General features: G+C 37.2%; 1 protein-coding gene across 5 annotated transcripts in view; it reads right to left on the bottom strand.

Moving 5' to 3' along the window:
• Positions 1-12,231, bottom strand: part of LOC141396956 (uncharacterized) — a 57,575-nt gene that overhangs the window by 8,325 nt on the left and 37,019 nt on the right. For 2 of the 5 annotated variants that reach the window (XM_073972697.1, XM_073972695.1), the window contains exon 3: positions 6,722-6,914. In XM_073972697.1, the coding sequence (XP_073828798.1) occupies positions 6,722-6,914 (193 nt within the window). Of the gene's footprint in view, positions 1-6,721; positions 6,915-7,097; positions 7,191-7,497; positions 7,589-7,962; positions 8,755-12,231 lie in introns of those variants that run through there. The other 3 variants (XM_073972698.1, XM_073972696.1, XM_073972699.1) reach the window with 3 other exon arrangements.

Genomic DNA, 12,231 nt, shown 5'->3' on the forward strand with positions numbered 1-12,231 from the left:
AATTCAATAAAATATGTAACCTGTTTTCGGGGGCGTGGTAAACTTTTCTTTCCAAAAAACCTAAGTTGGGTTGTGACAGCATTTGATTTTTATTCATAAAGGTAAGGCGTTTCTTTAAATATGCCCCCTTCAAAATTCAAGAAAATATGCCTGTATATTCTCTGACATTTTCAGGAAAATCGGTTCAGTAGTTTTGTAGATGTAACATATTTTAAAAAGTGGGTATGGTCAAGTCTTTGGTTCTTAAAAAAGTAGGTAAGGTCGGAGACACAACCACAATTGTCTCGCAAATTAACTTCCAAATATATACATTCGTAATTATTGTGAATATAACACTTTAAAAAAAGTAGGATATGGGGGAAGTACCCCGCCCTTTCCGAAATTCAACTGAATTTGTAGCCTATTTTATGCGGGGCCATCTCTGTACATTCCATGGCAATTTCAGGAAAATCGGTTCAGTAGTTTTTGTAGAAATGATAAAAACTTAAAATTGAAAAAAATGGGCGTAAAAGTGGGTCAAATTTTCTTTGCATAAAAACCCAAGTCGAAAATCGAAATTTGTAGATATAACCTAATTAGAAAATGAGCGTGGTCGGATCTTAAGTCCCAAAATATGTACGTAAGGTTGGAGACACAATCGCCAGTGACTCGCAAATAAATTCCAAAACCCATACATTCGTATTTGTTGCATGTATTCCATTTTAACAAAAATAGGGCATAGGGGAGGTACCCGCCCGATCCGAAAGTCAAAAAATATGTTGCCTGTTTTTATCGGGGACCAACCCTGTACTTTCGCTGAAAGTTTCAGGAAAATCGATTTAGTAGTTTCGTAGATATAACATATTTAAAAAAGTGGGCGTTGTCCAGTCTTAATGCCCCAAATAAGCACGTAAGGTCGGAGACACAATCGCCATTGACTCGGAAATTAATTTTCAAAGCGATACATTTGTAATTGTTGCAAATATTGCATTTTTACAAAAATAGGCATTGGGGGAGGTACCCCGCCCGATCCGAAAATCAACCAAATATGTAGCCTATTTCAACCGGGGGCCATCACTCTACGTGCTCTGAAAATTTCAGGAAAATCTATTGAGTAGTTTCGTAGATATAACCTATTTATAAAAGTGGGCGGAAAAGTGGGCGTGGCCAATTTTTCTTTGCATAAAAACCTAAACTGGTCTATGACTAACATTTCCACAAAAAATTATCAAAATCGCTTCATCCGTTTTCAACTGATTCAATTACCAACAAACGACAATTGAGTTTTATATATAAAGATATTAATCTACAGCCAAGAATGACATACGACGATAGTTTAGATAGACTAAACATAGCTTCGTGGATTTTGTATAAATATGAAATTGTTAATTAATACTAATAAAGAATAACTAAATAAAAATAAATAAAGACAAACCTCCGGCCATGTTTGAAAGGTTGGATAATCAATTATATGTATGTGTGGACGCCAGTCGTACGTGGAATTTAGGAACAAGAAGTCCATTTCTGAATGGCTGAACTCCTATTTGACAAATCTTGCCACCTTTTTCCTAGCGAGAAATATGTAATTAGCCGCAACTAAATATATGGCCACCCTGTTCAACACATAGACGGCAGAGGTGAATACTGAGTTGAATGTCATAGTCGATGGTAGCTGAATTCCGACCACAAAATACCCAAAATTCTAGGCGTCAATGCAGATGAAGAAACTTTGTTGACCACATAAAACGCGATAGATCGGACTGTGGTAAGTTATACGGCGCGAAAATAAGTGCAACGCAATGGAAAAACATTCAAACCTGTCAGAATGTCGCACTGAGAACTTCAACAGGGTGACTCCTCATGTCTTCAGTGGACCATCCACATAAGGCGACAAATATTCTTCCAGTACAGGAACACAATGAGATGCTTTCGTTACAGTACTTGCTCGGGTGTACTGTGAGAGCCATCCTAATCACCATATGGTGGACAGGACTCCCTTCCCAGACATATCAGTAGATTTGTGGTTACATCCAATCGAAATAGCCACATTCCTAGAAATGGAGATAGACCCAGAGCCAGATTAAGCTAAAACTAACATACAACAATCAAATATTTGAATGAATGCAAATATCTGTTGGCCATATTTGACTTTTACTTTATTTAATAGACGTGCAAGTTGAATGGTAAAAAAGCTCATCACTGCCAACAACACATTTCACTTGAAAAATCAAAGCACGATGGCAAAGCTTAGTCTTTTAATTACAATATTCAAGTTCAAGTATTACAATAACTTCAGTATAAGTGTGAGTTTCGAAGCATTGCCAGAGAAGCTCCACATATGACTGATGACGATATGACTGATGACATGCCTAAACCAACGGCGAAACCAGTAGTGAGTGCTATTCTCTAACACATTTTCTCCATTTCTAGGAATGTGGCTATTTCGATGGGATGTAACCACAAATCTACTAGAGTTAGTTGTGTAGGTTTGGCAGGGCGGTAGGAATGGTGCGAACCTGCGCCGGATTATGGGCAGATGTTTTGCACAGTGTCATCGATCCTTGCTCTATAGGAATTCAGAATTCAGCTGCACCATCCCGAGTGTAGTTATGCCAAAACTATTCTGGTTTTTAGTGGCAGCAAAAGTTCCTCAGCTGCGAACATACCCCAGCTGTGTTCCGCGGACCGCATTCACCCGATAGTTGTTTATGGTATCTGCGACTGCATCCGTGAGAATGTTATTTAAACCCGCTTGGTATGCTTCTTGATCTAGGGTTTCTCCCTTGTAATGTTGGACCTCTCTTTTTAGATCATGAAGATCCCTCCTGATATGTCTGGGAAGGGTGTCCTGTCCACCATATGGTGATTAGGATGGCTCTCACAGTACACCCGAGCAAGTACTGCAACGAAAGCATCTCATTGTGTCCCTGTACTGGAAGAATATTTGTCTCCTCATGTGGATGGTCCACTGAAGACATGAGGAGTCACCCTGTTGAAGTTCTCAGTGCGACATTCTGACAGGTTTGAATATTTTTCTATTGCGTTGTACTTATTTTCGCGCCGTATAACTTACCACAGTCCGACCTATCGCGTTTTATGTGGTCAACAAGGTTTCTTTATCTGCATTGCAAGTGCTGCCGGCTAGAGATTTGAGGGTCTTGTTCATACATTTCAGTTTGTCGCAGAAAGCTGCAAAATGCGCGTGCGACATGAACATGAATGTCAAATGTGACGCCCAGAATTTTGGGGTATTTTGTGGTCGGAATTCAGCTACCATCGACTGTGACATTCAACTCAGTATTCACCTCTGCCTTCTATGTGTTTAACAGGGTGGCCATATATTTAGTAGCGGCTATTTACATATTTCTCGCTAGGAAAAAGGTAGCGAGATTTGTCAAATAGGAGTTCAGCCTTTCAGGAATGACATCCGTTACGATTTCAATGCCGCCTGGAAGGGATGGAATTGAGGAGAGGTATATGGACTTCTTGTTCCTGAATTCCACATACGACTGGCGTCCACACATACATACATATAATTGATTATCCAACGTTTCAAACATGGCCGGAGGTCTGTCTTTATTTATTTTTATTTAGTTATTCTTTATTAGTATTAATAAACAATTTCATATTTATACAAAATCCACGAAGCTATGTCTAAGCTTGTCTGTGGGTAAAATACATACATGATAACCATGGTACAATCATTACAAGGTAGGACACAGCAAACAGCTGATTACAATTTTTTCTATTGGTTTGCTTATTCTGTCAAATCAGTATACACAGCTTGTATATGTATGTGTATTGTTTTGAAAACTATGACAAAATATTTTACATTATTACAATATTTATTGAACTGAAATTCATGAACATTGTGATGAAACAAACTTTTGAACATATACGGAAGCTGACTCTGTAAAGAAAACTTGGCCTCCCATTCATTTTTCGCGTTTTTAGTTAATGATGCAAAATATCAAATTAACAGTACAACCTGTTGCATATTCAGTTATGGTAATTCTGACAGAATAAGCAAATACACTCAGGCCTTGTTTTTCACAATTTGTTCGAACCTGACCTACCTTCTAGATTATTGTACCATGCATGATAACTATCGTCGTATGCCATTCTTGGCTGTAGACTAATATATACATACATATTTTGATTTAAATTCATAATATATTCATATAATAATTCTTCAAGGACTTCATTCTGGTACGAGTATATATATTTGTTTCGTTTAGGTATTCATTCGGGATTTCGTTTAGTGTAGATTGTAGTGCGACGGATAGAGAGTATTTTCTGTAGTCGTTTTTGTACTTCAGAACATCATATTTTCCTTGGGATCTTGCTCTGGTGTTTTGGCTCTTTGATAATTGTTATAGAGTAGAGTTCCTTAATGTTGAGTATTTTTGATTCTTATATAACTGTGTTGCTGCATTAGCAATAGAGTGTGAAGAAAGATTTTGTGTTCTTTTGTATAAGGATTTCACGATCCTTGTTTCCTCTAACACTTTTTCCATAACTGGTAGTATTGAAATCGGTCTGTAATTATTGTAGTCAGTTTTATTTTCATTTTTTAAAATATCTCTTGGGTATCAAACGCTATTGATAAGTCAAGAGCCACCATAACTGTTCAATCATACGGATTGCTCTGGTTGAGTCTTCGACAAATATGTGTGAAGCTGTTCAGCGTAACGTCGCCAAACGTGACTGAGGTCCAATCTTCCTTCTTTCCAGCGTTCGAGAGTAACTTAACGGTTGCCCACAATTTACTTATTCCGACTCCAATGTTGCAACTCTTCAAATGAAATAATCACTTTTTCCGCATATGCTCACCGGCCAACATGTTTACTCCCAGTGTCAGCTCCATGACTCCGGGGTCTCTAGGCCAATTAGCTTTCCCATGATTGATGAAAGTACGGCGTTCAGAGGTGATAAAATCGGACGGTCTTTTGATGGCGACAATTATTGGGAGATGGTCTGATCCAAGAGAGACGACGGGTTGTTAGGTGACGTCATTTGTCAGACACGACATAATTATGGTAGAGGCGTCTTCATTGACCGTTCAAAACGTAGAGCTATCAATCTGCTTATCCAGTACTATACCTACGTGGTTGTTTCCGAGGACCCAATACCACAACTCATGATGAATTTTAAAATCCCTCAAGACCAGACGGTTATGCCCTTCCCAAAGGGGGCTTATGTTGAGCCTATAACCAGAAGTACAGCTCTACGAACTCTACCTCGACAGTTCCGCACCTGACTGCTACCATCATACATTCCATGTACTGGTCATTAGAACCATGCTCAATAGGAATTTAATCCCCTACATTCACTCCTGGTGCGATCCTTCCTCAGTACGTTGTAACCATCAGAGGGCTGTAAGCTGCAGTTATTGTTGTTATATCCTCCACCACGAGTTGTATTGAATGAAAATGGAACAATTAGTTTCCTTTCGTTTATGAAGGAAACTAAATACGAAATTTCACCGAGTTCAGTAAAACAATGTGACTAACCTTCAAAATACCCGAAATTCGGGAGGTACCGTTCCATGAGGGCTATATCAAAGCGTCGATCTATACCTACAAATTTGTGGCGGAAAGTTTTTAGACTCAAAGAAGAGTAAATACGAAATTTCCGATATTTCCGTAAAACCTTCAAAATACCGAAAATCTACGCTTCTATGGGGTATATAGGAACCCGCGGACCAGGAACGAACACAGGAATTCATACCGGAAATCATGTGGTACCGTTATATGGGGCTATGTATCAAACATTTGCAATACCAAACATCCTAGGAGTAATAGAAACTTCTATACCAAATTACAAAGCTCTATCTTAAAAATTGCGAGCTGCATCTTGATTTCAACAGACTGACTAACGGACAGACGGACATGGTTATATCGACTTAAAAGTTTACCCTGATCAGGAATGTATATACATTATAGGGTCTCCGATGAATATTACGATGTGCTAAAACGGAATGACAAATTTAATTATACCCTTCATGTTACTTACGGTGGAGGGTATGATGAAATAAAATGATCTTAGCCCTACCAGGCAAATAAAAGGAAATTAATTGTTAAATTTTATTTCAATACAACTCGTGGTGGAATATACTTAACGGAAACTTAAGCCCGCTCTTACTTATTTTTTATTACTAAAAAAGTACTGGAACGGAGCCTGAATTAATGTTCGTTATTAGGCGTTACTCATATTGAACTTTTTAATAACTACATGTTATTACCGAATTATTTTTCAATTGTGTCAGGAACAACTAATTTAATAAGACCTCTGCGGCACAATTTTATGTGTCTTTAACATTTTCGATCAAATTAACCTGCATGTTATTATGTTGTTCGCTCCAATATTCATAAAACTGCAGTGTAGTTTTATTAAAATTGGTCTCAGTTTTCCCTCTTATACGACATCCAAATATATATTCGTACATATATATGCATGTATGTAGGTTAAGCCCGCGCAAAACAGTTATAAACTTTTTTTAAATCAACTACTGCCACTTGACAATATAAAGAAGCGCTGTTAAAACAACCACCACCTCCAATATTTCGTTTTCAAAATTTATATTCAGTTATTTTGTTGTTACGAATGAATAATTTCTTTGCTAATGGCTACACTTGATCTGGTCCTTTGAACAAACACACATAGTGCATTCAGGGTGGCATACGAGTAACAAGCATTTGTTTGTCTTCCAGCAACACCTTGACTATTTATGAGCACTTACCTCGGTATAGGGTGGTGGGGGATGATGGAATGAATTACATCGGCTGTATTGCGGAGGAGCGTAACACGACCCAGCCGAGTCTCCTTCAGATTGTGCATGTTGTTCATTGAAACCCCAGCCGCAGAGTGTTCGACGCTTTTTCCACAGAGAATAGGCACAAAGGATGGCTAAAATAATTGCTACCACAACACACCTGCAATTACAAATGCAATGAATTAGAAACATTGTACTCGTGTAAATTTATATATATATATATGTATGTTTAAAGGTATGCATGTATGTATATACATATGTATGTAAGTATGCACATGCATAAATAATTAAAATCTAATAAAAATCAATCGGCCATCATCTATCTGTTAAATTCTGATTTTACTGTTCTCCTTCGAATTTCTGATGTTCAATTATAAAACCCATCACAGCACGACTCGTTTGTTGGTCTGTACTCGTCCAAATTTCAGCCTAAACTAAATGCTTGACAAGAAAACATTCATTCCGAGTAGTACCCATGGAATTGTAACACTATATCTTAAAGCGTTTACAAATGTGAAGGCAAACAAATGAATGGTGTATATTGGCGTGGGTTCAACTATTCGAATTGCCAAGAACCACAGCACAAAGACTCAAATCAAAGGAATCCAACAAACATTTGTATTTGTTTAATTTTGCAGCTTATTCATTGATTATTTAATGCAAACAAATAAATATCGAAATTGATAATGAAAAATGTATGATGAAAATATATGTATGAAGAAAATATATAAATAGGTGCATACATTTACATATATCCAGAATGAAATTTGCAGCCAAAAATGCAGTTCAATCACCAGTTCAAATGCCTCTATACTGCATCCTTTTGTATGAATTACTTATAATTCATCCAAGGGGTGTGTCCTTACTTTGTACTTTGTATTGCTTCATCACCACATCACCAATTACCAAGTTTTGGAACGATTTGCCAATCAGTTTGAGGTCATAATATGGAGGGTATAATTAAATTTGTCATTCCGTTTGTAACACATAGAAATATTCGTTGGAGACCCTATAAAGTATAAAGTTCTAAGTCGAAATAGCCATGCCAGTCTGTCCGTCCACCCGTCTGTTGAAATCAAGATACAGCTCGCAATTTTTAAGATAGACCTTTAAAAGTTGGTTAAGAAGCTTCTATTACTCCTAGGATGTTTAGTATTGAAAATACGCTTTATTGGTCCTCGTTTTGATACAGCCCCCATAGAACGTACCTGCCGATTTTCTGCATTTTGAATGTTTTAGCCTCATTATCCCACCGAAATGAATGGTCCTCGTCTTCATGTAGCTCCCATAGAACGGAACCTCGCAATTTTCGGTATTTTAAAGATTTAGCCTCAATAACCCACCGAAATGGCTGAAATTCAGTATATAGTCTTCGTTGGCGGTATAAAACTTTCCACCTGAAATTTGTTGGCACCGGTCCATGCCTTCATATAGTCCCCATCGAATGGTACCTTCTGATTTTCGGTATATTGAAGGTTGTGGTCTCACTAACCGCTCGAAATGGCTGGAATTTGGTATATAGTCTTCGTTTGGGGTATAAAACTTTCCACCTGAAATTTGTTGGTATAGGCCCACGTCTTCATACAGTCCCCATGACAGGTATCTTCCGATTTTCGGTATTTTTAAGGTTGTGGGCTCAATATCCCCCAGAAATGGCTGAAATTTGGTATTATGTTTTCGCTGGGGGTATAAAATTTTTCACCAGAAATTCACGTCTTCATATAGTCCTCATAGAATTGTACCTTCCGATTTTCGGTATTTTGAAGATTGTGGCCCCACTATCCCCCGAAATGGAATAAATTTGGTACTTAGTCTTCGTTGGAGGTATAAAACTTTCGACCGGAAATTTAATAGAGGCCCCATTGAGCGGCACTCACAGTTTTTTGATATTTTGAAAGTTTTAGCCAGGGGTACAAAACATTATAACAGGTACAAAACATTCCTTGCAAAAAAATCAGACAGCAAACGTCCACGTTTTGCCAAAGGCCTCATATAAGGGTACCACCCAATTTAAGTTTTTTTTTTTTAAGATTTTAGTCGCATATCCTACCGAATTGGGTTTTAATTGGATTTTTGTGTTCCTAAAATATAGAAAACTTACTTGCAAAAACTATACATATACATATATGTAGGTTTTAGTCTAATACCCATGGACCGGCATTGCCCAATTTTTGTGTCAAAATAAATATATAATTTGGTATTGTGTTTAGTCAGAGGATAGAAAGAACAACGATGATCTCTTTTAAAGAGTGTTGCTACATTTTCCTTCTGTACTGGATGTAACTTGGTATTTTGGAGTCTCAATTGGTAGAAAACCTCCACACAGAAAAGTATCAGTATAAAGTGATTATCATCAGTTAAGATATGATTCTCCTCCAAGGAATTATACTTAACGTAGAAAAAGAATTTAGTAGTTACTAATTGTTCATACTTACTTCAATACAGTGGTGGTGGAGGGTATCAAAAGTTTGACCCGGCCAAACATAACGCCGTTATTACTAGCTTCTTACAAAACCAAAATCCCTTTCAGCAAAAATTATGTATTTAGGGTCTTTTCTTTTTGGACATTTGATCTTGTCGACGAAAATGTGGATTAGGATTAAAGCTCAAAAGCGTTGCGGAAGAAATACTTGAAGCAATATATTAACATAGTCAATTTTGGAAGTGGATCTTATTTTGGGAGTAATTTCTTTGCGATAGGTATCTCGCCTACCAGGCATTTCCGGTGGTCACCGTATAACTTAGAGCTTTTGGACCACTATATCAGAAAGCATGGACTTGCCCACGAAAAACATAATATCGCTGTAAACAGGACCAGAATTTCCAAAAGATCTTCGAGCACACCCTAAACTGCACCTTAACAGGTATCCTAATGAACCACCAAATCGGTTACTTCGTTCAACAGATATAGCGTGTACCATTTTAGTAACACAGAAGTCTCTATTTCTCCTAGGATATTTATACCCTACACCACACTGTGGTATGGGGTATTATGTCTTTGTGCATTTGTATGTAACATGCAAAAGGAAGCGAGATAAACCCACAGTTCCTTTTGGGGATATACATAGAATCACTTTCTGAGTCGATTTATGCATGTCCGTCCGTCCGTTTGCAACGTACAGATCGCATTTATTGTCCGAGTCCGATGAAAATTGATGAATATCATTGTTTAGCCATAGGAAGAACGCTGTAGCTTTTGGTGAAAATCGGTTCAGATTTGGATTAGCTCCCATATACATTTCGGCCGATTTCCAATTTTGATTAAATTTGAAATGTGTGACGGAATTTGGTCTAGAAATAAATGTGCCAAATACATATATTTTCTGCCGATTTCATGTATTTGATACACCAAACAAGTTATATATATCCGATTTCAATGAAATTTTGAATGTGTGACGGAATTTGGTCTGGAAATAAATGTAAACAATTATTTCGAAATCGGTTCAGATTTGAATATTGCTCACAAATAATTGCGATTTGTGGTATTTGAGGCACGAAACACGCTATAACTGACCATTTTGCTGAAATTTTGAGTGCCTGACGGAATTTCGTCTAGAAATAAGTGTCCTGAATTATATTGAAATCGGTCTCGAGGTATATGCAACTCCCATATCTATTTAACTTATTCACAGTGGTGTAGGGTATCATATAGTCGGCCCCGCCCCACTTTGATTCTTTCCTTACTGGTTTGTGTTTGAATATGGGCTATATCGATCCATGTTTTGATTAGCCCACATAGCGGTACCTCCCGACTTTCGGTTTTTTGAAGGCTTTAGCCACATTTTCTTACCGAAGTGGCTGATATTTGGCATTTGGTCTTCCTTGAGGCTAAAAGATCTTTTCCCCAGACATTTCTCAGTGCAGGCCCACGTTTTATATAGCCCCCGTAGGACGTAAGAGATTATCATTCCAAAACTACTGAAAATTTTTATTTAGCCTTCTTTGTGCACATCTGTCAGTACAGGGGCTCAATTCTGTTTCTAAGGCCCATACATATAAACGGACGTATATCCAGGGCGTGTGTGGTGAAAAAAGTAGAACACATGTATGAGAACTACCGAAATACGTCGAGCGTATACTTTTTGTATGTTGAAAAAGTTTAACTTTGACAGAACGTTATTGTTTGTATGTGTGTGTGTTTTGAATTTTAAAAACAAAAGCCCAACAAAACTTGAAATACAATTAATTGCAAAGGAAAATTATTTGTTTTACGAATGAAAACATTTAAGTAAGTTTCTGTCGCGGATTTTGTGTTTTAAATGTGATTTTGGACTCAACGTATTTGGGTAATACGGACGCTCAGAGAGCGTTGTTTTGGTAGGTTTGGTGAAATATTTGTGTACGTACCGTCGTTATTTAGGTTTAGCAGTATGAAAAAAGCCAAATGAAAAAAAGCTGCCTTAGTATTTGTAATAAAGCAATGAAAAATAGGGTTACCAGCCAAGTCGGACTATAGGAAAGGTTTGGAATTAAATGACTAACATTAAAATAAATAAATAATTCGAATATACAAATTTCGAATGATTTGTGATATAAATGCTAGTCTCCAAGCTTAGCCTTGGTCCACCCACTAAAAAAAAAAGACACCATTCAGTATGCCTGATGATCGGTCTAACCACCCGTGAAACGTAGCATAGTGGTTGAATGTGTGGGACTTCGGTGGATTCCTAATTTTTCAATGTACCTATTAGGTCTAAATAGCTCAACTCGAAAGAGAATTAATTCAAATATCACTCTAAAAATGACCTTCGCCTTAATAAGGCAAAACAAAAAAAAAAAATGATTTCAGCATGAGCCAGGCTGGGATTCGAACCTGGGACCCCAACAACCAAGTGACACGGTTGCAGGCGTCTTAGCGTTCTAAGCCACCATCAACTTGTCAAAGATTCCGATGACAAATATTGATGATCAAAATCTTCTGATACAGAAGAACAAATAAAATAAAGGTGGAAAAAAGCTGCCTTAGTATTTGTAATAAAGCATTGAAAAATAGGGTTACCAGCCAAGTCGGACTATAGGAAAGGTTTGGAATTAAATGACTAACATTAAAATAAATAAATAATTCGAATATACAAATTTCGAATGATTTGTGATATAAATGCTAGTCTCCAAGCTTAGCCTTGGTCCACCCACTAAAAAAAAAAGACACCATTCAGTATGCCTGATGATCGGTCTAACCACCTGTGAAACGTAGCATAGTGGTTGAATGTGTGGGACTTCGGTGGATTCCTAATTTTTCAATGTACCTATTAGGTCTAAATAGCTCAACTCGAAAGAGAATTAATTCAAATATCACTCTAAAAATGACCTACGCCTTAATAAGGCAAAACAAAAAAAAATAAATTAAATTTATTTTTGCTTTATCGTGGTGAGAAAGTCAATGGTAGAAAGTATATTTGTTTGGCATATTTTTGCGAACTTTTGTAAAACTTTATGAAATGGTCTGCTGTGTACAAACAAACAACACAAAAAAAAAA

Source organism: Musca autumnalis, unplaced genomic scaffold (assembly GCF_047663935.1).
Source record: "Musca autumnalis isolate F117 unplaced genomic scaffold, ASM4766393v1 scaffold_3, whole genome shotgun sequence".
Lineage (NCBI taxonomy): Eukaryota > Metazoa > Arthropoda > Insecta > Diptera > Muscidae > Musca > Musca autumnalis.